Source organism: Primulina tabacum, chromosome 6, assembly GCF_025594145.1.
Source record: "Primulina tabacum isolate GXHZ01 chromosome 6, ASM2559414v2, whole genome shotgun sequence".
NCBI classification, from domain to species: Eukaryota; Viridiplantae; Streptophyta; class Magnoliopsida; order Lamiales; family Gesneriaceae; genus Primulina; species Primulina tabacum.
Window position 1 is genome coordinate 43,015,137 of NC_134555.1, and position 24,928 is coordinate 43,040,064.

Consider the following 24,928-nt stretch of genomic DNA (forward strand, 5'->3'; position numbering starts at 1 on the left):
CAAAAACCATAAATAATATTAACCGTGTAAGTTAAATATTTTGAGTTGATAATAGTTGTATTAGTGGTGATGATTGTTTTTTTTATATGTATGATCGTCTTATCATAGAGTCGAAACAACCAAACAAGGCGTGGAATGGGAGACGATTTTAACTGCGAATTGAATTCAAAGTGCAATTTTGTTAATGTTAAACGGAAATCTTATCGACCTATCGATTATGTTCTTCATCTTGGTTTCGGTTTCTTGATATGTATGGAGTGCATATATGGACCATGCTTGTAATGCCGCATTTAGAGATCATTCATTCATTACATGGTCCTGTATCTGGAACTGATACACCAAAAATTCTAGGTCTTTATTCCACCACGGTTGCAATGATAATTAAATAAAATACTAAATAAATGATATCCAGAATTAATGTATGGAGAATGGAGATTCTCTTCTGCAAATCTTCGCACCCTTGTATTGATGTCAAATTAATCGCTTTCTGCTCTCAAGTACGTGCTAAACATTTAGGCTCCGTTTGGTACATGTGATGTGATAAGTAAATGATTAGTAATTAGAGTGATTAAAAAATGAGATATATGGATTAATAGTATGGTGGGATAAATAACATGGTGTTTGTTATGATTTTAAAATGATGGATTAATTTTGTAAATTTTATTGCAATTACCAAAATGCTCCAAGTGTTAATTAAATATATATTCTTAAAATAATTGGATAAATAATTAAATTTTTATAATTATAATTTACATTTGTTAAAGTTAATTTAAATAAATTTATTAGAAATAAATTTGTAAATATACATTTACTTTAATAATTAAAATAACAATAATATTTTGAATGTTAATGTTAAATAAAGTTTAGTAATAGTTACAATATTATTGTTTTTTAAAATAATTATAAATATTCTTAAAATAATTTGATAAATAATTAAATATTTATAATCATAATTTACATTTATTAAAATTAATTTAAATATATTTATTAGAAATATATTTGAAAATATTACGGTAATCATTAAACAAAATAAATTAGAATTTAATAAATATTTATTTTCATAAAAAAAATTAATTAACAAGATTAAAAATTTATAAAAATTTAATTTAAGATAGATTTGCATTACAATTTATTTTCTTTAAAATGATTGAAAATAATAAAAATATATGAAATTAATTTATAAAAAAATATAATAAAAATTTAAATATTATATTAATCTATCATTATCACTATTCAAGAATTATACATTATCACACCTTTGAGGAGAGATATTTAATCACACAAATAACATAAATAGTGAGGACTTTCAATCATAATCAATGGCCTCCATGCTAAATTAAAAATGAACCAAACATGAGATAAGTGATGATTATTTAATAATAATTCTCTTATCATGGCTACCAAACATAGCCTTAATGGATTAGCCGTACCAATTCACTTTGTAGGATTATGAAAAATTGATCATACCAAAATAATTGATTATGTATACCACACACACACACACACACACACACACGTTCTAGTTTAAGATTCTATAAATTAGAAAAAATTAAAACTTTTATGAATTTTGTTACACGATTTTCTTACCAAGGTTTTCGAGTGTATGCATGTGGGATCACTCCTTCATTCGCCCCTTGTTTATTTATCCAAGTTCATTAATTATGCGAATATAAACAAAATCGCTATCGTCAACCTCCCTTGGTTTGCCATCGATTTTATCCAACGTTGATTTATGTGGATGTAGGTAAATGAGGAATCCAAATCTCAACTTCATGCATGCACATGTGACAGACAATTAGACACTGACTTTGTGCAAATAAATATCCTATCCATCCCTTTTGCACATTATATATAATAATTAGGCGTAATAACTCACACACATAAAACTTGCATTAGATATTCTCGTTTGATATGCAATCGTAAGTCACATATTTTTTATTTTTATTATATAAAATCTTAAGGTTTAATAAATTCGAAATATAAAATAATTTCACAACATGTACATATGGTGAAAGAATCTTGGCTTTTGGTTGGCACCATTGCAAAAATCACTCAAAAAGCCAGACGAAACCCCATGGCCACACCATGTGTTAATAAGGTCCCCCTTTTCAATCTTTATTTGTCCTTGCTTTTGTTTCTTCCCATATTTCACCATTGGCACACATCGATTTGTTGCAATCCATATATCAACTTTACATTCTCCTCTTGCACTGCATATAGCCCACATATCTATATTGTATACTAAGCCATCGCGATAACTAATTTTGATTTTTGATAATTTTGGTTGTTCTAATTTCAAGTGTTGATGTGCTACTGCACAAATAATCACATTACCGTCGTATCGGTGCCAAATCATCGTCATGTCTCGGAAAAATGGCAAAAATTGCCAAAAAAAACAAAGATACCGAAGGAAGATTGAAATTGACAATATAGATGACAAAGATCGCGAAGAGACAAACATATTGAACAAAAAATACAACTTTTCATAGAAGCTAATATATGTCGAAAGTTGAAGGTCTTCTGCAACTACATGTGATCTGGTGACTGCTTGGTCACAATAAGCAAGAATTTAGCCCCTTCCATGGATTCGTTTCTTTTTCTTATGTTATAGAAGGGGTCCATGGAAAATTTTCCAATTGCATGTTACCCTTCGTGGGACTATCGTAATCGTCGTCCTTTAATACCCACCTTTCATCATCCCTAACCCTACGATATTTTATTTTTAATCAAATAAAAAAGGGAGAGAGAGAGAGACAGAGAGAAAGGAATCGAGGCATATTTCCTCTTTGAATCGCTTCCGAATTTATCTCAGTTTTGGTTATGCATTATTTTTCTGTTTGGTATCTTGCATTGCGTTCTTTTTTGGATAGAAAAGAGTTATTTGAATTCTGGTTTGGTTCGGAGATGGAAATACGAAAATTTGTAGCTTACATATTTTTTTAAAATCCTCGTGACAGCATCATTGCTTTAATGTCTTCTGAAAACCTTATGTACACAAAAATATAAAAACATACTATTACCATTCATTATATAATAAGATAGGGAATTGATTTTTTTGAGTGATGAGAACACGCGGCCGTTACGTCGGGTGTGTAATGGGTAAACTCTATAGTTTAATATAATAGTCTACATATATCACGTCAGCTGAATAAATCATACTAGCTAAGCAGCAAGTTCTGTTCGACAAACTTAACTAAGAAATTGTTGGTAAGAGGAATCAATCGAACTCGTGATTATTTGGGAAATTGAAAATTTTAATTGTGAAAATCATGTCATTCCAAAGAAAATTAAAAATAAAAACATCTATTGTTTAAAAAAAAAACATATATCATAGGATATATAGATAAATAGGGTTTTGAAAATGTAAAAGGCCCTTCATTTAATTTCTACTAGCACAGCAGACATTATAGTTTGAGACAAATTATTAGACATTTAATTCTCATGAAACAATGTATTTAATTCAAGAAATGTTAGATGTAATACAATTGTAAGACAAGATTATATGACACTGCCATTAAATTAATTTTGTGATATTTGCATCATACTTTTCCAATCATAGCATTCTTTTAATTAAACAGTACTAATTAGTATTAATTTTTCTTTACCATTATTAATTGTTCATAAAGAAATAATGAGAAATAGGGAAATTAAGATCATGATGATCACTTATTATTTTATTTTAACTGAACATAAACCCATATACAATTTTATTTTTGTTACATAAACTAAAGAAAATTTGTTTGGATTTCTTTGAAAATTATTTTATAATTCTTTAGGGTTTTTTTTATATTACATTTTAGGATCTGAACCATGTGTTGGAATGCTACAAAATTCACCTAATCACATGCTTCCGACAAATAGTTAAGAAAAATAAGTTGATAAGTTTTGATCAACTATTTATTTTTGCACGCTTATCTTATATTAATATTATTTTGCTAATAACACATTTTTTTATGTGTATGCTTTGTTGCCAATAAAAAGCTGACAAAATGTTCCAAATTTATAAGAAAATGATTGGTCGTTTCAATTAATTATTTAATTGAATTTATACCCTACAAAATCAGGTTTGTTGACTGTCATTATTACTTCAAATTTATAGGTTAAATCTGCTATAGAATTATTTTTTTTATTTTATAATGTTAAAGCCTCACCTTAAGCTTTTAATTAGTTGAGATGTTTGCATTATTAAGTTAGTTAAATGATACCACTTTAGTACAAACTGAAAGGCACAACTAAATAAATAGTACTAATTAATAATTGATGATATGTTCGAAAAAAAAATAATTGATGATAAAGTTCCTCCTTTGAACACATCCGCGATCATTAATGGAGTCATGTTTGAATTCAAGGTTTCACATATCAATTTTACGAGACATATATTCATATTAATAAAAAAACATTATCTTTTATGCTAAAAATATTACTTTTCACTTTAAATTTGGATTGGGTTGATTCGTAATTACAAAACTTATTCGTTGAATGTTATATAAGAGATTAGAGGTTTACACAAGATAATGGCTGATCATCGGAAATTTTAAAAACCATATTACAAAAATTCAATTATATTACCCAAAACGAGAGCGGAAAAATTTTGAGTGGTGAAATATTTATTGAAATCGATATAGAAAATCGTAATTTTAGTCATTTATATTTTATTCCTCGAGGTTTTATATTTTTATGTTGTCAAATTTCAATATCAATTCAGTATCTATATTTATTTTTATTTTTTTGTAATTTTAATAATTTGTCCGTTGTGACACTAATATGGTCCTGACATGACACTAACATGTCACTGATGCAATCTCCGCTGAAAATGACTAATTATATTGCCAAAATTGAAAATATATGACTTGACTAATCTGAAATCTCGCAAAATAGATGATAAAAGCTAATATATGACCACAGTTGTAATTATATATATATATATTATATATAAATATATGTATGTATGTATGCATGAATTTAGAGAAATTCTCATTGCTTAACAATCTAATTGGGCCTTAGCTTACTAAATCGCACAATATCCGAAATAAATACGGGCTCAAAGAAAATAGATAGCTGATATATACATTATTTTATTATGGATAACACAGCTTGAAGAAATTAACGCAAAGTCCAATAAGAAAGATCATACATACATACATACACACACATACATATATATTTAGATTTATATAATTCTACTGTGTTATTTATACATAAAAATGAATTTTAAAAACCTTTCCGTCAAATTTTTTTTTTCCAAAATTTGTTTTTACTTCCTTTATAATTTTCTCATGTTAATTTGATTACTTATTGGTATAGCGGCATCGACTATATAACATGTTAATTTGATTACTTATAGTGCTCAAGTATTAGGCAACAACTTGTGTGAGACGGTCTCGCGAGTCGTATTTTGTGAGACAGATCTCTTATTGAGTCATCCATGAAAAAGTATTATTTTTTATGCTAAGAGTATTACTTTTTATTGTGAATATCGGTAGGGTTGACTCGTCTCACAAATAAAGATTCATGAGACCGTCTCACAAGAGACCCACTTTAAGTATTATATACATCTTCAAAATTATTCTAACTAAAATTATTTATTAACACCTATTAAAATACAATTTTAAAAATAGAGTACTCAGATTACTTTAAAAATATAATTGTATTTATGAATTGTGCATGTTTTTTCTTCACTTGTATAAACTAAAATTAACATGATTATTTCGAAACACAACTAGCTAGCAACCTGCTAGGGTTTTTGTTTTACAGGTTCATGTATATATAAGCTGTGAAAAAAGGTGATGATTATAATAAATTCATTCAGTTTCCACCGGAGAAGAAGTGGTTGACGGCAGGCATGAACTCTGGTGGCCGTGAACGGTCGGAGGAACTTACGGAGGCGGTGCTCTGCATATCTTTCTCCTTCCTCTTAGTTTTCCAGAACTGCTGTTTTGCGAGCTTATCTTTATTAATTTATTCTGTGGGATTTTTAATTATAATAAATATCCCACTTATTATTATTAGGTATAAATGATTAGAATTAATAATAAAATAATAAATATTCCACTTATTATTATTAGGTATAAATGTTTATAATTAATAATAAAATTAAAAAATTAGTTTGTAGCTGACATCAGGATTAAGTAGTAAATTCCTAGTAAGCTAAGATATGCACATCCCAGTAACAAAGGCCATAGCAGCCATCAGGGAGTAAACCTGTTTTCAACTATTTTTTTATATATATAAAAAAATAGGTACTGTGATTCTTGAATAATGTTAGTTGTCTCACATCGATTGGATAAATAACCTGAGAGTTGCAATATGGAAGTTGAGTTAGGTCCAAGTTCTAATCTTAACAAATAATATATAATTCATACAACCAAAAAAATCAAAGTGTAATGGAAGTTTTTCTATTATTAATAATATTGTATAAATGCAAGATCACATATACCATTTTGTGAAAAATATTCCATTGTCGGTTGTCACCCTATTAAATATTGAAATAAACAACAAATAAAGACTCTTTTTTTTTTTAATCAATTTATGGGTAGGAGTCCGTCAAACTTTTCGCTCTCACGGGAGGTGTTTTGTTTTGTTTTTTTAAATGGAATGTAATAATGACTTAGATTTTAAATATTTTTTTTAGGTATTATCAACATGTTAGTCAAAAACCATTAAAAATTAAAAATATTTTAAAATAAATTATAAACTAATTCTGCATTTTTAAACACAAATTACCCATGAAATTCTAGAAATGGAGGATGAGTGGTGATGCTGAAGTTTTGCTAAAAACAGTTTTACTTGGTCGTTTAGGCAATAAAATACCAACATTTACTCTTTACTTAAAATTGTAAGAAGAACATTTTCATACTTTGCTTAGCTTTAACTTTTACTCGTGAAAATTGACTTCTCCACTGTGCACAAATGTCCCTCACCCAAAGTAGAAACGTGAGTTTAGGAAGATGTTAAGCTTTTTATATGTGTTAATTGGAATTTAAATTTTGATGTTTTTCTTTTCCTTGTATTATATTATAGAAGTTTTACTGTATTTACCAATATAATGAAAATTCAATTATCTCCCTAACATTTAAAGGACCAGACAATAAAAAAATTAGTTACATCAATTCATTTCCAAGAAATTTTAGAATTTCTTGAATCCTCCTTTTTAAGAAATATTGCTGGTTGTAGGTTAAATCCTTGCTTCAAGATACAGGAATTCCATCTCTTGTTTATTCAGTCTGAAAGAGGAAAACTAAGCACCCAACTGCCAGTAGTTGAACATCAAAATACTCTAAAAACCTTCAAGTCACACACTTGTTTCTTATATTTATTGGAAAAATAGAGCTACCAGATTAAACATTTAGGCCTTTAAACATATATAGAAGAGAGCATGAGACTCCTTCTCGTAGCTCTGTTCTTTGGTTTGCTGTTTTCTTACGTAGGTAGTGTTCTGTCATTGTCTCCAAATGTAGTTTGAATCTAACTATGTTTATTCCATGATTTTTGAAGTTATTGTTTTCATGCAGATGCCTATGATCCTTTGGATCCAAATGGGAACATAACAATCAAATGGGATGTGATATCTTGGACATGCAGATGGCTATGTGGTGAGCACCTACTTCCAACCATAGTCAGTTAGTCGCTACGTAAATCGACTCTGATTAGTTTGAGATCAAAACTTTAACATTGATCAGGAACATACCAACATGTGAGGGTATAGAATACTTGCAATCTTGCCATGTTTTGGTATCCAAGCAACGGATGGCTCCGCGCTATCTGGAAATTTTAAATGTTTTATGATCGAGTGTGTTTTTCCTACATCAAAATGTATAATAGAAGGTATATTTTGTCCCCTTCATTTGAATAATCTTGTAAGTTTTCAGTTTCTTTCATCTGAGACGACTTTTTGACATCACCACTGCCAAAGATTATAGATTTGAGAGTTTCTTATTGTGAAAAGTTCTAGCTAGGTAACAAGAAAGTGGATGTCTACTGGGTACACGTAAGAAATATCTATGACATGAAAACTTAAATGGACTAAGTTTTTTGGGATGATTCGTAGGCCGTCGTAACGATGAACAATTTCCAAATGTATCGGCACATTATGAGCCCTGGGTGGACCATTGGGTGGACATGGGCTAAGAAAGAAGTGATATGGGATATGAAGGGTGCTCAAGCTACCGAACAAGGGGACTGTTCCAAGTTCAAAGGAACTATCCCTCATTGCTGCAAGAAGAACCCAACCGTCGTAGACTTACTTCCAGGCGTGCCTTACAACCAGCAATTCAGCAACTGCTGCAAGGGCGGAATCCTGGCTGCCTGGGGCCAAGATCCACAGGCAGCCGTCTCCGCATTCCAAATCAGTGTTGGCCAAGCCGGAATTTCTAACAAGACGGTTAAACTTCCTAAAAACTTCACTTTATTAGGCCCTTTACCGGGATACACTTGTGGCCCTGCCAAGATCGTGCCTCCAACCGCATTTCTCACCCCTGATCGTCGAAGAAAAACTCAAGCCCTGAGTAAGTAGTCTTCATGCCCTGTTTCTCTAAAAGTTCGATGAGATAAATTTGTGATTTAATCGAACCTTTCTGTGGGCAGTGACGTGGAATGTAACTTGCACATATTCTCAGTTTCTGGCCCACAAGCACCCCAGTTGCTGCGTCTCATTCTCGTCTTTCTACAATGAAACAATCACGTCCTGCCCTTCTTGTGCTTGTGGATGCGAAAACAAAAACAAATGTGTCAAGTAAGATTTCACTTTTTTGCACCAAAAAATCTAAAATCATCCAAGTATCATATGTTCAACCTGGTTTTTTAACAGGAGCTATTCGAAACTTCTGAGCGTGGTGGGGATAAACACTCCGAAAAAAGACAACACGCCTCTGCTCCAATGCACGCATCACATGTGCCCGATTCGGGTTCATTGGCACGTTAAGTCCAACTACAAAGACTACTGGCGTGTGAAGGTCGCGATAACTAATTTTAACTACCGGATGAACTACACGCAGTGGACTCTCGTTGTCCAGCACCCGAATCTCAATAACGCGACTCAAGTTTTTAGCTTCGATTACAAGCCTCTTGTTCCCTATGGCTCCATCAGTCAGTTTCTTGATTTGTTAAGCAAATGACATTAACAAACTTCAAATATAATATATGGTGCTATAACTTGATATTAATGCAGATGACACAGGGATGTTCTATGGCATGAAATTCTTCAATGACTTGCTAATGGAAGCTGGGCCATTTGGAAATGTTCAGTCAGAAGTACTTCTTCAGAAGGACAAGGAAACTTTTACCTTCAAGCAGGGGTGGGGGTTTCCCCGGAAAGTGTACTTCAACGGCGAAGAGTGTATTCTACCCCCGCCTGATTCTTACCCCTTCTTGCCAAATTCTGCTGATTCAAATCAAGCTTTCTTCCCTAGATTTTTAGTCTCTTCTGTAATTTTGTTTCTCGTTGTATAGTGCCGATGAGTTTCCAAGTTTTGAAAATATTGGAAAGTTCGGAAGGCCATTTAAACCTTTTGAAGTAAATTGCGGTCATTTTTTTAATTGATTGTTTTTAAAGTAATTATTTTCGTATAAATGTGGAAATTTGATACAACATTTTTTAAAAAAAAATTATGATTGAAGAAATACAAAAAAGTGAAAATTATATTGCAACACTCATTTCATATATTTAATTTTTGCGATTTTGTAATATGATATTACTAATCCATCATTTTTCAAATTTTATTGTAATAGTAGCCTATTGTTTTGCAATTTTGGTTTTTTTTTTTTCCCTAGAGTAGTGTCGACGTGACGCGGAACAAGTTAACAACTCGTCAACGCTCTTATAAAAAAAATCGAAAATCGCGAATAATTAAAGATTTTGAAATATGATTATTTAAAATATCAAAATCATAAAACAGACATACATGACCAAAATCCCTGACCAAAAATATATTCATCTATTCACTCAAACAAAAAAATTCATTGATGAATCCTTCCTACGAATCCTTCGTGTAACCATTTAACCTCCCGATGCAACTTTTTTTTCTTTTGGTTTTTTTAAACTAACTTTAAAATTCATCAATTCAAACCATATCAAATTCAACGAATAAATCAACCCTGACATAAAATCAATAAATTTAACAAAAAATAAATAAATAAATCCTTTCTAAAATACTTTCCCTTGACCATATTCAAATATCTTAACAAATACAAGAAAAAATAACTTCGAATATACTATTGTAACATCGAAAAATGATGATGTGAAATCGAAAAATGAAGATAAAAATAGTGACATGACATTGAAAATTGATAATGATTTGTCCGATGTCGTATCAACAATTAATAAAAACTGCATGCCAAATAGAATTATTATTTTACAACAAATTTCTTAGCTAATTACACCTCCATAGTTATTATACTAAAATATATGGATGCATTATCTCTCATTTTGAGAAGTTAAAATTTAACACCAAAATTACTCATTTTTAGTTATTACTGCATTATTGAACCTCAAACCAAATCATTAATAATTGGAAAGTCGAAATTTAACTTGGGTGTTAATTGCTGAACATCAACATGGTCTCTTACCAATCTCTTTTTATCCAGTAAATCCTATTTTTATTTATCAATATTTCTTTCTGCTAATCTTAATTTTATCAACATACTATCAAAAATCTTATCTTATGAAAAAAATATATTATAAAACAAAATCAAATATAATATAATATAAATATGAACTTATAATAAAATGTGCTGATTTTCCTGCTTGAAATGGGAACACAGTGAATGAATTAAACTTGAACGACCACATACATAGGCTACAGCCTCTTATCTTTATTCATTCAGGTGAACGTAAATCCTAGAATAAGGGTATTTCCTTTGTGCAAGATCCGACGGTCCATGTTTGGCCAAACATATGAAGTTAGGGCAGTGCTAGAATCGAATCGTCACACGGCTGACAGTCTTATTTCACATATACGCACACACACACAGATATATATGTATATATACACTTACTATACATGAAACAATCAGACGTGCACATACGTATACGTACCTCTCTTGTAATTTATACGGACACGAGCAAAATCACGAAATATAGGCAGCGTCGTTGCAGATCAACTTGCTAATAATTGATTCATGAGTTTAATGTCCCAGGCGGCCGCATAAATTGGCGTAGTCGCATTTCCGCTCCTTGTAGGGTACACCACTTCTCCGTACGCAGCTGCCGTACGGGGTGCAGCCGGAAGCGGGCATGTTGCGATTTCGTAGCACTTGGTAGCCCATGGTTTTTCCTTGACCAGCCAAAAGCCTTCTGGTTGTTTCTGATTCCATCATGAACTCCTCGTCACGGGACAACAATTCTGCGATTGATTTGGTACTTGCGTTTAGATGTTGGGCTTTTCGGATACTGCAGATGCTGAGGAATAGCAGCAAAACAGCCGGAAGCAGCTGCTTGGTAGTACCCTTCATTGTTTCTATAGCTAGCAGGGATGGAGAGGGGGAACAATGAATTATATAGATCATAGTCCCCTGTTATCGAGCGTCCTCCTTTACTCAACTTTGCCCCATTATTGGGTCAGTAGGGGGTGTGCCCCTCAAATTTGTTCAAGTTTATTTTATAGGCGAGATTTTTACACAGAGAAAGAGTAAAGTGATGGTTTTAAAAATACTAGATAATTAAAATCTCGTCAAAAACTTGTGTAAGACGATCTCAAGGTCGTATTTTGTGAGAACGATCTCTTATTTGGATCATCCATGAAAAAATATTACATTTTATGCTAAGAGTATTACTTTTTATCGTGAACATCGGTAAGATTGATACGTCTCACAGATAAAGATTTGTGAGACTGTCTAGAATTACTCTAAAATCTATATAAAAAGAATTAAATATTTTGGTAATCGTTTAATTTAAACTTTAATCAAACTTATTTGTAAATATAAATATATTTATAATTATTTTAATATAATATAATAACTATCTTACTTTATACAAAATTGATTTTTTTTTTAAAAAAAAATATCTGCCAACTAATTTTATAAGAATAATAAGAAATGATTAATTACCAGATGGAATCATTATTAATTTTCCAACAAATTTCTTTCCAAAATAAAATAAATAATTGAATTTGCAAGAAATTAAACCAAGTGATGAAGCATCAACATGGTGGGGGCATTGCAATATAGGCAAGTTGGTAACTCAACAATTAATGAATCATCCAGCCAATAAGTCATTAATTTCTATGCATCTCTTTGTGTCGGTAGAGGAAACTCGATGATGTTAGCAAGGACTCGAAACAAATTTAAAAAATAAAATCAAAATTTTATCAATTTATATGAACTCTCTGTTTACCAATTATATATTTTATTTCAAAGTTTTTTAAGTTTCTCAATATATTTCCAATTTATCCAAAAAAACAAAGCAAGAGAAATCTATATATTTTTCACTTATTTGAAGCTATTTAGATAAAATGCCACATTACTACGTTTATTTTATTTTATTTTTAATTTTTGAGACCTCTTCCATATATGGGCTCTAAGGCTGCTGCCTCATCTCAGGTAGGTAGCAGAAGAATGAATTACTCATCTTTTTCATTGAAGAATTTGCAGGTTTGGTTATATAGTTGGGAAATAACTGAGTGAGTTGAGACTGGATTTTCAATTTAATTTGATTTGGTGCAAATTAAGTTCAGAAACAATACTTTGTAACGAAAGATGTTTATTATCTTCAACCCATGTCCTCTATTTTTCATCATCTATATAGAGATCCGTGATCTCTATTTTAAAAACCTTCTCCAACCCATATCCTCTAAAAATATTACAAAATACTCCATTTCTTTTTTTTCATTTTCAAAAACACACACATATAATTATATAATTACATAATATATTATATAACCGAACTTAATTAATTTGATAAACATAATACAATAAAACATGTATTAAACTCAATTTATTTAAAATAATACATTTTTTTTGACACGACAAATATAAACGACAAGATACAAGTATACAACATTCATAATATAAACATAAAATATAAATCACGGTAAACATAAACGAAACGTATGGTTTAAAGATACATATTTTGGAATACTTTCGAGGAATTATAGCATACATGCAAGTAACTTGAGCTGTTTGCATTACCAATTAGGAACCGCAACAAATTTTCGGATAAACCGGCTGGCGATTAATCCTTCCGACCGCAGAGATTTCTGTAGTTGCAGGGCCGCTTGTACAACTTGTTGGGATTCGGTACGCAACTTCCATACACTTTCTGGTCACAGAAGGGTCTCTTCGGGATTTGCGCCGGAGGGGTGATAGTTTTCGATGAACGGGTGAAAAGCATTCTGCTTATTTCTGAATCCATCATGAACTCCTCGTCTCCCGGCAAGCAGTCTCCGACGACAGTGGCGTTGCATTCGGCCGCCAGGTTGGCGGCGGCGTTGAGGCAGTCGGATTTCTCGAGATTCATGATGAGAAATAGGAGCGCGAGGGCTAATACGGAGGCCGAGCGAAGAGATTTCAGCTGCTTGGCCGTGATTTTCTTCATTTTGGACGTTGAATGGTTCAGCTGGATTTCGTCGGTGGGTTGCAGAGGAAGATACAAATTAAGTAAATGGGTGGCCATTTTATGCCTTCGACATACAATAATTGAGTAACAGTGGCTCTCGTGAGTCGCGAAAGAATTATTAATAAATTTATGTTTCGATGAGATATATTCTATTTTTTTATATTTTATTAATATATTAAATTTATTTTTTTTTTTGTTTTATACTTGATTTACTTATTGAATCGTAATTTTATTAATACATAAATATAAAGAATATGATACTTATTTATCATGATATAAACTTTGAATAAAAATATATACATATATATTTTTTAAAAATATTAAATATAATAATATTTGTTTAATTGAATTTAATAAGAATAATTGAATTAATTCAATTTATGTTAAGGATAAAATTGACTTTTAGTTTAAGCATGATCAATTTTTTGTAAACCAATATTATTTTTAATCCATGACAAAATATTTATATTTTTAAAATACCGAATTTTAATAATTATTTTTGTTGTTTCGACAAGAAAACAATACAAACTGCAAAGTATTATTATTTTTCATGTGCATAAAAGACTAAAAAAACCCTCGAAATGGATTATCGAAATTAAAATTAAAACAAAATTGTAAAATTAGTGTTATACATAATAATATCCACTTATCACTTAATCTAGTAACGTAAATAATGTAATTAGTTTTTTTCGTTTTTCCTATAGAAAGTCGTCCATAAAATGGGAAATGAGTATATTATATATGCCATACATTTGTTAAAGTTAAAGGGCTCTGTCACCTTTTATTGTATATCAAATCGCTAAAATAAAAACTAAAACATGAGCTCAAAAACTTGAAAAAGAGAGAATCAAACCCGTAACATTGTACTGCAGTTCAAACGTTACGTTTTGATTAAAATCAAACCCGTAACATTGGCTTTTGTCGTCTTACAAAAAGTTATGGCTGATAGTAATGGTGCAACTCAAATATTTTAAAATGTACTGCAGCTCAAGCGTTACGTTTCGATTACTCTAACCAGTATAAACAATTATTACACCCCAACAATTTTGTATGTTTGGTTTCTAAATAAAAAATGTAAATATTTTTTATTTAAACATATAATCTAATAGTAATTTATTATAAACAAATTTTTGTTTAAACATACGATTTATAGCCAGTAGAGTAAATGAATTAGAAAGTTAAAAAGTTTAAATCGAACAAAGTAGATAGTTAAGATAATTTATAAATTTAAATCATAAAATAAAAAAAAAATGTATGTTGGACCAATTAATGTATGTAAATTAAATTTTTTATTAGATAGACATATACTTTCTTAATAAAAAAATTATAAATAATTTGTATTTAAATATAAAATTTAAAAAAATCAAAAATTTAAAACTTAAAAAAATATATATCACAATCATTTTTATCATATTTTATTCAAATAATTTATAAATTTAAACTATTAAAAAATGTTGGTTATGCAAGTAAAAAGCAACGTAAATGATATCTTAAAGTTAAAAATTTAGTCCGATAACATTTGTTTGGCTCTGAAAGGTCTCTCTCTACACTATCCTGAAGAAGAAGAACAGTCCGCTGAGAGCACCATGGCTGCCCGGGTCACCGGTGGGCTGATTAATTTAACCTCCACCCAGAATCAGTACCTTTCATTTCCAGTTTCTGCATCTTCTTTCACGAGCAGGCTGCGTTTACTGAGAAATTCAGCTGGAGATGCTGCTCCAGAGTCTGTTTCTCCGGTGGAGATTCCAGAAGGGACTTTTGCTTCAGTTATCCCTTACTCACATTCACAGCTGCTCTCCAGCTTCACCTTCAACCAAAGACTATTCACGCCCAGCAGACGATCTGTCTCCTTGTCACTTCTTTTCCTTAACAGTTTCTTCTCTCTATCCAATGGTATGTGCGTTTTCTGAATTCTTGGGAAATCACTTCGATCCATTCATTGTTTCTTTGTTTTGTTGTGGATTGTCGTGAAATGAAATCACTTCCATTTATTGTTTCGTTTTGCAGATGCTATGGGGGTCAGCATTTTGGACAGATACGTCAAAAAGTAAGATTTTTTTTTGAACAAATCTACTTCTCTTTTAGTTGTTTTAACTGATTATTGTAAATGGCACCTTAAAACTTGTCCACGTAATGGAATTCCTGATGCTGTATCCATAGTTTAAATTACTAACAAGCCTTTGAAACTCAAATTCAAGTTAAGCTTTAGGGGCTGCTACAATTGTCATGTATCTTCACCTAATTTTGGCAAAAACTCGTGTGAGACGGTCTCACGGGTCGTATTTTGTGAGACAGATCTCTTATTTCAGACATTCATGAAAAAATATTACTTTTTATGCAAAGAGTATTACTTTTTATTGTGAATATCGGTAGAGTTGACGCGTCTCATTCGTGAGACCGTCTCACAAGAGACCTACTTCCTAATTTTTATATCAAGTAATTATATCAATAAATTTGAAAGTATTCTGTATATCTATTTTAATCGCTACATTTTTCAAGTGTCTTACATACATTTATGCTACAAAATTCAGGCGCACACTCTTTCTCATGAACAATTAGTCCATGCACTTAATTATGTTCCTAATGTTTTTTTTTCATATGCATTTCAGTTGTATACATAGAATTAGAAATTAGTGAGAAAATTAAAAAGAATAAAAACTACTTTCGACTTTTGCCAGAGATTAAAGCTTTTACATATAATATTTTTATCTTATTATTTAATGTATTATCTTATTAAAATATATGTTTTATTACACATATTTATTTGATTCATATTATTTTAAAATTTTATTTCACGTGAAAGTAATAGTCATCAACATTAATTTAAAAAAGATTCACTTTGATATAAAATTAACTACCCACAATATGTAATTTTAAAAAACAAACAGTGAGATGCAAACAAAATCCATGAGAGATTAAAAATTTAGCAAAAGCATAATTAAATATTGAATTTAATAACAATTTTAATGGTTTTATTTTAACATTAGTATGATAATTTTTTTTAATTAAGAGAATTTTAGTTGATAATCGTTTGTTATCATGTGGTCCATTTAAGTACATTTTGGTTTTGGCATTAGTAAAATCACTGTCACGTTAATTTGTTTTTATTGTTTTTCCCTTATGATTGGTATTTGGATGAAAAAATATCTTTTCCGATTTGACAGAGCTGTCATTATATCAAAATCATGTAGGAAGCAGATCGAAATGTGTCATATGTATAAGTGAACGTATCTAACTTATGTCACGATGCTTTCATCTCTTGTGTTTTGATCTTTTTAGATTGATAAATACTCATAAACATGATTTTATTCAAACGTCTTTAAGCATTATCTTAATTTTGTGATCATTTTTTTTAACCGTAGTCACCCACATGCAGCGCAACATACATTTTTCTAAAGTAAATAAATTGCTATTTGAATTTCTTTCAAAAGGTTGCATAATTCTTGGCAAGTCATGGTTTAGCTGAAGTTCCATTCCGGTGTTGGCCACTACTTGATATATAGTTTTATTAATGTGTATAATATATCTGTTCTGTCCAACTTTTATCCAGGAAAAATCTTGATCCGCTAGAGACTTACATACCGGCTGTTTTATTAACTGGGTTACAGATGAAGGAATTAGGTGAGGTTCTTCAAATCTTTACGGGGAAAATTGCATTTTTAGTTTTGTCTAATTTCTCTTTCGCGATTTTGGTCATCTGCATTGTCAAATTTAAATATTGGTCTGCTATTTTTATTTTTTTGGCAACTTATTTCTTTTTCGAACATGGCGCTGATGTGGCACCAATCCAGTGCTAATGTGATGTGTATAGTGACATATCAACAATCCTTATGAAAAATGACTAAAATTTCAACAACTGTGAAGATAAATGACTAAGATTGGTCTGACTGGAAATCTGATAACATAGAAGACGCAAATAACCAAACATATGTGACCCAACAAATTTCCCCTTTTTTATGCAATAATTGCTGATTTGTCTAGGTAGCACATACTCAGTAAGTTAAAAATGGGACGTGAATTAATAATGTGCAACAAATTTACTAATTTTTTTTATCCTATCAACTGTTCAATACCAATCTACATATTAAATATCATAATCTACACATCGCATGGAATTTGTTTCTTTTATTGGCTTACCAAGAGACTGTTTTGTGGTAGATAATCAGCGTCATTAGTTGTTGTCTGCTTACTTCTAAGGGAAGACCTTCATTCATCAATTTATACGGATGTTGCTTCATAGAGGGTGATTAAAGAAATTTGCGCCTTGCCGATGCATGTGATTAGACTTCAGTCATGAACATAACAAACTGTGATAATTTTTTTGTTGAAGGCCATTGTTAACTACATTTTCTTAAGGTCATTGGGGAAGAAATTTACGCTAAGCGGCAGATTAATAAGCGAGGTCGGCAGGGAGATTCCTTACAGATATATTTTTGAAATTGTTTGATATATTGAGACAGTCTCACCCTCCATGGTTTCTTAAGTGCATAACAATGTAACATGATTTTTTACCTTATTGGATATGTCAGCTACCTGATTCCAGCTTCTCTATATTACTAGCTTCCACTGGGAGATTACTCGTCAGTCGGTAGTTTCTTTCGAAGTTCACTTTTGTTGGAGTTCTTTAACCCCCAAAACATGTATGTTCAAATACCCAAGCTACCTATGCTTTTCTCAAGAATGCAATTATTTTATAAACTAGAATCCATAATAAATCAGGACAACATTCATCAGTGGATTTATACGTTCATCTGCTGATTCCTGACTTGTTACTTAATGTTCCAGAATATATAATATCAGGCTGGTTATTTAGATCATGGATTTTTTGTGATACTCGGAAACTTAAGTTAAACGATTCTGTGTCCATTGATTTATTGAAAATAACAAAAGCTCAAAGTGATGTATTTATAAAATACTGATTCCATTGTAGAGCATTCATTGGAAGTTGATCAACCTAAATTTGCCGATTGCCGGAATCTATTACGATCTGGTCCTGCTTCATCTTTCCGTGTTAACATTCGAGCTGTAAGTCAAGGTTTTTATATTAGCCTTTATTCAGTTTATCTTTATACAATGTGAGACATATTTTACTATGGGCTTCTCGGTTTATTTTATTTCGTCTTATGTGGAATGTCTTTTTTATAATTTAGTGAAGATCCAAAGGAAAGACTTGGTAAAATATTATTGTAAATACTAAGTTCCATCCAATATTGACTTCCACTTTTGCTGATCGATCATATACCAGCTAGTCTTAACAGTGACACTACTAAGATGAATAAATCTGGGTTCTGATTTACCCCTTGTTATTGGTGCCTGCTTCAAATTCAAAATAGATAGAATCATCAAATTTGTGAAGGCACCAACGGCTACCATTTTTTTGATGACGTGGGATCACAAAGCCGCTATCATTCTGTGCGCACTGGTTAAACCTCTGTGTTAATACACTGACTTGCAAACCACCCTAATAAAGTAAACCACAGGCTTGTCCGAAAAAGTGTTGGTATGGGGAATCGAAGCCGTGAATATTGGTCAAGCGCTCACCTACTAGGATATCGCCTTACTTAATATAAGCTGCCAGTAGCTAACTCAGCCAAAATTGAACCCAATTCCAGCTACTTTATAGCTTACTTTGAAACATCAAGTGTTTGCCTCTTTGTAGCTTATAAATGAAGGTGATATTGAGAGGACAGATGGTAAAAATCGTGCACAATGTCTCAAAGCAATGTTTTCCCTTCCCTAATATAGGTAAAATGATCGGAGACTACCAACAAAATATGCAAAACTAAGTGTTGCAGTGCTCAGGTTGTACGAGTAAATGTTTTTTGAGCAGTAGAATCCAGAATTACCTTGGAAGCAATTTAATATGATTTTTCAAGATAGTTCCCACAACGGGGAGTGATAGTTGTAATTGATTACCATTTTTCAGGTTGCACAATATGCTTCCGATGCTGGCAATGGCAAACCTGCTTTCAGTGCAGTTGATCAGTGTTTAAGGTATTATTTTTGCTACCTAGTCATGGTAGTTCTGCTGTGCTGCAAAGCAACACAAATCCTTGTACTTACGTTAACCAGATTGTTAGACTGTGCGCTCCCGGATCCGGGAATTTTTACATATCAAAACTGAAATGACAAGACAGAGGGAAAGAATGGTATACGGGCGGGGATGCGTGCTTTTCTTTGCTTTGTATATAAGGCTATTGGTTTATCCTTTTCATTTGTGAAAATTCCATTTTGTAGAGCCTTGGAAGAACTCGACTCTCTGCTTTTGCAAGCATCAAGAAGTCAATCCAAGGCTCCAATTGAATCAATGAAATTGAAAATTGTTGCTGCTCTTGATGCAATGGATAGGTAAGCAGATAATTTCGTAACAGCAAATAGTTCATGCATCAAAGTTTTTAACAAGCTTTTTTTGGGATTTTTCTCTGGTGACAGCCTTCTCAAGTTTGTGCCGTCGGAAGTGCTGGACAAAGCAAAGGCTATGGCAGATGCGTATTTCATTCCAGAAGAATATTTGGCGCCGGAAAACCTCGACCCTAAGTTAAAGCGGCTTGAATCAATATTGTGAACTTTATTTGCACTCGAAATTCAATTATCCAAAAAGTGATATTTCAAACTTCATAAAAGAAATAAATGAAATTCAACCCATTTCATTGCTTTTCTTTTTTTTGAAAAACAAAATCAAACCTTTTTCCCTGTTTTTTCATTGCTTGCTAGCATCTTTCTTCCCGCTTTCGTTTGTCTCACGATTCTTTTAGTGGATTTCTAAAAAATCAGCAATGAAAAAGCGATAGGGTCCCATCCATTTATAGATCAACGCAAATCGAGTATAGATTCCGTTCCATTGCATCGCCAAAATCTTATAATTTAAAAAAATTAAAAATAAAGAATTCAAAAATGGCTTCCGTAGCATAGTGGTAGTCCGTTCGCTTCGTAAGCGAAAGGTCGCGGGTTCGATCCTCGCCGGGAGCTTGCTTCGCCTCCTTTTATCGCCCGTTATTTTGTTATGTTAAATTAAATTAAATATATTTAATTAATATGAAATTGTGGTTAGGAATGTTACCGGACTCGGCCAGATTGCGGATTCCGAACCAATCACGTAGAATGTTGGATTGGATAACATTTGATTTACCTGATTCGAAGTATAACCCAATCCAAACCGAAACCGAATTGAAACAAAATTTGAATCACTATTTTCTCAGTTTTCCAAACCAATATGTACTCTTTTTTGAAGTAAAACGATCAAAAATTAAATATATTATTATCAAATGGTTCAGGTTCTATTTTCGAGCAACTCGATCTGATTCAATATTGATGCTTGATTCAATTCAATTTGAAACCGATTAAACTGGTTATGGATTGAATCAGATTAAATCAAAACTGCATTCAAACCAGTTCTAAGTTGGTCTTGTTCGATAAGCTTTCCTAATTGTAATATCATTTGAAATCTGAAATTTTGGGGATAAACTGTGAAATTTTAGTTTTAAAACATGTATGGATGTCTAATGTTTGTTCAGACATTTGAAGAGAGGAGAAAACAAGAAGCAAATGTTTGTGGATCGAATACGTGAGTTCGATTAATTTTTCTTCTACTTCATCTCTATATTTCTAACATTTCATCTGTATACTATTCGAATTGAAAATCTATGACTTTTTAAGACATTAGGTTGAAGTACAAATTATAATTTCTTTTAAAAAAAAATTATTGACAAACATGATAGTATGATACTAATGTATTTGAAATATTTTGATAATAGAAATTAGATTCGAGAGATTACGAGCTTTTAAATTTTTTTTAAAAAATAAATATACTAATCCGCCTAGGTGGATTTCGAGACACCTAGGCGGCGGATTTATGTAGCAATGTCCACAGGTGTAATCTTTGTAAAAATCGGGTGGTGGGCGTGGTGAGCGACAACCCACCACCCTCGGCAACGACTTTTAGAGCACTGTTTTGACTTGAGTTCGAATTCAAACTCGACTCAAAATATTCAAACTAGTTATTAGAAATAAAAAATAAAAAATATAATATATAATCATATTATTTTAATGAAATATTAAAGCTTACGAGCACCTCACGAACCACCAAACAGAAAGTTTTTTTAAAAAAACCACTACCGCTTCCTAGAAATTAATATAAGATATATTATTCGTCTTCACTTTCTTCCCAAATGGTCAATTATTGCGGGTATCAAATGTCCCCCTCGTGGAAAATAGAAGATTGTTGAAATCAAATCACATTTATTAGAATCTGTTATTAGCTTAACAAATTTAATATTCACATTAAATGTATTAATTATTAAATCTAAGTATGTAACCATTATATCGATTAGCAATTCGTAAATAACTTTTTTTTAAGTCAATTCTTTAGACTGCTGGTTTAATACTTTACAAATGGAAATTAAATTTCAAGAGAAAGAAAGAGATAAGGATTAAGAATTCCGAAAGGAATCATAAATTACAATCCTATTCAACTTATATATACTGTAATACACTGATACTATACTATATTATTTATTAAACTTGAGTCAGATAATACAGATATAGTATACACTTGCTATATATCATATATGCATGCTTCTAAATTATTAATTAGAAGGAAATTCAAACCCAAATATAAGAAATTATATCCTGAAAAATCTTGTCTGAGAATATATTCGGTCACATATATTTGCTTCTTTATAATTCTAGTGGGCTATATTATCGAATTTCACTTTTAATCTATTATCTTTGATTTTTTTTTTACATTTTTCATCGTTTTCCTCATGACGCCAGTGTGGTGCTGACGTGCACAAATTCACATCAACACTCTTCATACGAATGATTAAAATTGCAAAATATTGAAAGATAAATGACAAAAACTTAAATTTGTTGATATAGATAACTGAAATCGGAAAAAAAAAAAAAACACAAAATAACAAAATTGTAATTTTTCCTAATCTTTGAAGATGGCTATTTAGTATGCATAGTTTGAAGTCCAAAATCTTTGTATGTCTAAAAGAATATGCGTGTAAGTCGTTATTCTAAAGCTCTTTGTGGAAAGTATATATTCTTGTAGAAATTTGAAACAATAGGATGGAAAAACAATGCACGAAACTCACTCAACCCTAAAGTAAATTGGCTTAATTATTTGGCCGACTGAATATATATAGCAGACAGAGACATCCGAAGACCCAACGGTAGCAGCATGGGGACCCTTCTACGAGACTTTTGCATGTGGTCCCATGCATGTGTATGTATAAACATTTAAACACACTCACACACACACATCAAATGAATAAACCAAACCCTAATTAACTTTGTACCTTCACCAATCTTTGTCACCTTTTTCTTAATATGGACCACACGCTATCTTTTCCATGTCACGAGTCCTTCAAGATTACGCTTATTTTTTCTGCGTGTTATTTATTTCCTTGGATCTTGCGTAAAAATTGACAATTCCATGCCTACATTATTCCCCCAAGAAACAAAAACCCTTTCCCATTGTCTTCTTTTACTCCTCATGTTGCAAATATATGATCAAGAAAATGAAATATATATAGTAGGACTTTTTGTTTCGATTCCGCGTGGAATGAGAAAATGTTGGAGACTTATGGTGTTAAGTTTGAAATACTGTATCATGCCATAAGTCAAGTATTCAACAATATACTGCAGTAGCCAGTAAAAAGAATTACAGGCTTTAAATTCAAGTGTTTTAGAAAATATAATCACAACATGATAATTTGTCGACCATGTAATTCTATATGTGAAGATCAGTGTGAGTGTAACTCATTATAATTATATTTTCAGCAGCTGACAAGGTTTATATATTCATCAAGATGAAAGAAGTATAGATGCATTGAGTGGTTCGAAGTACCTCTCGCAGAAGGACGAATTCGAAACGAATCTTTTATCAAGGAAAGGTTTCACCAGCAGAGAACTATCGGTTGTTTCGTGAAGGGAGAAGATTTGCGGTTACGCTGAGATGGGATGGCCTTACCGGTTGAGCAGTATGGGAGTCATTGACAGTTGAAGTGATCGGAGAAACAGATAACTGCGAAGCCTGTAAATTCACTTGTTTCGGGTCGAATTCTGAATTTGAAGAAGGTAAATGAGATTCGTGTGTACTTGTTCCAGGTTGATACACCAGAATTTGATGAGAACCTGCCGTTGGCATCAGGCTAATATTGTGCAAATCTTCCGTTGCTTGATCCGACGGTTGGGATAGAGTTAAGCTGGAAGGATCCCATCTGAAAACTTGATTATTATATGTATTATTATCAAGAAAAATTGGTAATGAAGAGGGATTTGGCCTAGAAAGAAGGTTGTTTGTAGCAGAAACAACGAGTGCACCCTGGTTTTCGAAGTTGAATTGCCTTTCCTCTTGATTTCTTGGCCAATACCCATCTCTATGATCACTTTTCCCACCTGTTGCATCCTTATATTTCCCCCAGAAAACATCTGATCTAGAATATTTCATTGTATCATCTACGGTGCTGCCACTGATCTTTAAGCCTTCTTTATTAGATTGAGAGCCCCCAAATTCAAGAAAAGCTGGGTTGTGATGAAGATTTTGGCCAAATCTTCCATCTGGGAAACGGAGAGGTGGCAATTCATCAATCTCATGTTTTGCAACATTAAGCAACCAGTCCACCGCCTTGCTTGGTTGATTTAACCCTAACCTGTCCTGAAGATCATACAATTGTATCGCAGTCGGAACCGACAACCGCACTCGCCTGTCGCGCAAGCCTCTCACAGTACAGACTTTGCTGTGTCTATCTTTACCTCCGAAAGCTCGAGAAACCCGGACGATCCGGGGATCCATAAACCTAGAACATGATGACGATGACGTCGAATTCAATGAGGCCATAGAAGTAGTAGTACTTGCGCTGCTGATCTCTTGAAGAATTCTGTTAAAATCTTCTTTTTCCTCCATTACGTCTCCCATCTGATAACTTATAAACTCAGAGGAAATCTATGTGCTTGCTAATTAAATCGATAAGCCTGTAGAGATCTTGAAAAACCCTCCTATTATCCTGCAGAAAACTTCCCAAATCCAGCTCCCAAACTACCTGTCATGCGTATATTGATTACTAAATAAATATCTTTTTCCTTGAAATCTATATATACATAACAGATGTTGAACTGAAAACGATGTGAAATTTAGTACTTAGATAGAAAAAAATGGAATTATATATGGAGCTCTTAAGTGATCAGTAAACAATTTCTTGATTAAGAAATCTGCTTGGAAACTTGTACTTGCAACAGGAAGATAGCATCAAAGAGGATACTTAACTTTTTGTACTAAGCATATATATTTGCAACTATGCACGTATTTATCTATATATATTAATCAAGCTCTGTGCTTGGAGCAAAGAAGATGCTCGGCCTGAGCCAGACCAT

The 24,928-nt window shown here is 31.9% G+C and overlaps 3 protein-coding genes and 1 non-coding gene across 6 annotated transcripts; 3 read left to right on the plus strand and 1 right to left on the minus strand.

Moving 5' to 3' along the window:
- Nucleotides 1-7,125: 7,125 nt before the first annotated feature.
- LOC142549756 (COBRA-like protein 4) lies at nt 7,126-9,709 on the plus strand. 2 transcript variants are annotated; one of them, XM_075658868.1, is made up of 6 exons: nt 7,126-7,427; nt 7,512-7,592; nt 8,048-8,504; nt 8,584-8,731; nt 8,807-9,084; nt 9,167-9,707. In XM_075658868.1, the coding sequence occupies exons 3-6, from the start codon at nt 8,060-8,062 to the stop codon at nt 9,445-9,447; spliced, it is 1,152 nt and encodes a 383-aa protein (XP_075514983.1). In that variant the 5' UTR covers nt 7,126-7,427; nt 7,512-7,592; nt 8,048-8,059; the 3' UTR covers nt 9,448-9,707. The 2 variants fall into 2 exon arrangements, with proteins under 2 accessions (XP_075514983.1, XP_075514984.1); XM_075658869.1 differs by lacking the exons at nt 7,126-7,427; nt 7,512-7,592 and having other exon boundaries at nt 9,167-9,709.
- Nucleotides 9,710-15,045: 5,336 nt separating this feature from the next.
- Nucleotides 15,046-20,214, plus strand: LOC142549757 (uncharacterized). 2 transcript variants are annotated; one of them, XM_075658870.1, is made up of 7 exons: nt 15,046-15,442; nt 15,557-15,596; nt 17,100-17,170; nt 18,480-18,574; nt 19,476-19,543; nt 19,787-19,897; nt 19,982-20,214. In XM_075658870.1, the coding sequence occupies exons 1-7, from the start codon at nt 15,136-15,138 to the stop codon at nt 20,112-20,114; spliced, it is 825 nt and encodes a 274-aa protein (XP_075514985.1). In that variant the 5' UTR covers nt 15,046-15,135; the 3' UTR covers nt 20,115-20,214. The 2 variants fall into 2 exon arrangements, with proteins under 2 accessions (XP_075514985.1, XP_075514986.1); XM_075658871.1 differs by having other exon boundaries at nt 15,260-15,496; nt 15,541-15,596.
- Nucleotides 20,215-20,446: 232 nt separating this feature from the next.
- Nucleotides 20,447-20,518, plus strand: TRNAT-CGU (transfer RNA threonine (anticodon CGU)). The gene has a single exon. It is a non-coding gene; the product is annotated as a tRNA-Thr (tRNA).
- Nucleotides 20,519-23,230: 2,712 nt separating this feature from the next.
- LOC142549758 (uncharacterized) lies at nt 23,231-24,473 on the minus strand. The gene has a single exon (XM_075658872.1). The coding sequence runs from the start codon at nt 24,471-24,473 to the stop codon at nt 23,466-23,468; it is 1,008 nt and encodes a 335-aa protein (XP_075514987.1). The 3' UTR covers nt 23,231-23,465.
- Between the last annotated feature and the right edge of the window lie 455 nt (nt 24,474-24,928).

Bases quoted from the DNA above. Each gene is read 5' to 3' on its own strand.
- LOC142549756 (XM_075658868.1), top strand. From the start codon at position 8,060: ATGAACAATTTCCAAATGTATCGGCACATTATGAGCCCTGGGTGGACC. The intron at 8,505-8,583 runs GTAAGTAGTCTT...TTCTGTGGGCAG, and splicing joins AAGAAAAACTCAAGCCCTGA to TGACGTGGAATGTAACTTGC. The intron at 9,085-9,166 runs GTCAGTTTCTTG...ATATTAATGCAG, and splicing joins TGTTCCCTATGGCTCCATCA to ATGACACAGGGATGTTCTAT.
- LOC142549757 (XM_075658870.1), top strand. From the start codon at position 15,136: ATGGCTGCCCGGGTCACCGGTGGGCTGATTAATTTAACCTCCACCCAG. The intron at 15,443-15,556 runs GTATGTGCGTTT...TTCGTTTTGCAG, and splicing joins TTTCTTCTCTCTATCCAATG to ATGCTATGGGGGTCAGCATT. The intron at 18,575-19,475 runs GTAAGTCAAGGT...ACCATTTTTCAG, and splicing joins TCCGTGTTAACATTCGAGCT to GTTGCACAATATGCTTCCGA.
- LOC142549758 (XM_075658872.1), bottom strand. From the start codon at position 24,473: ATGGGAGACGTAATGGAGGAAAAAGAAGATTTTAACAGAATTCTTCAA.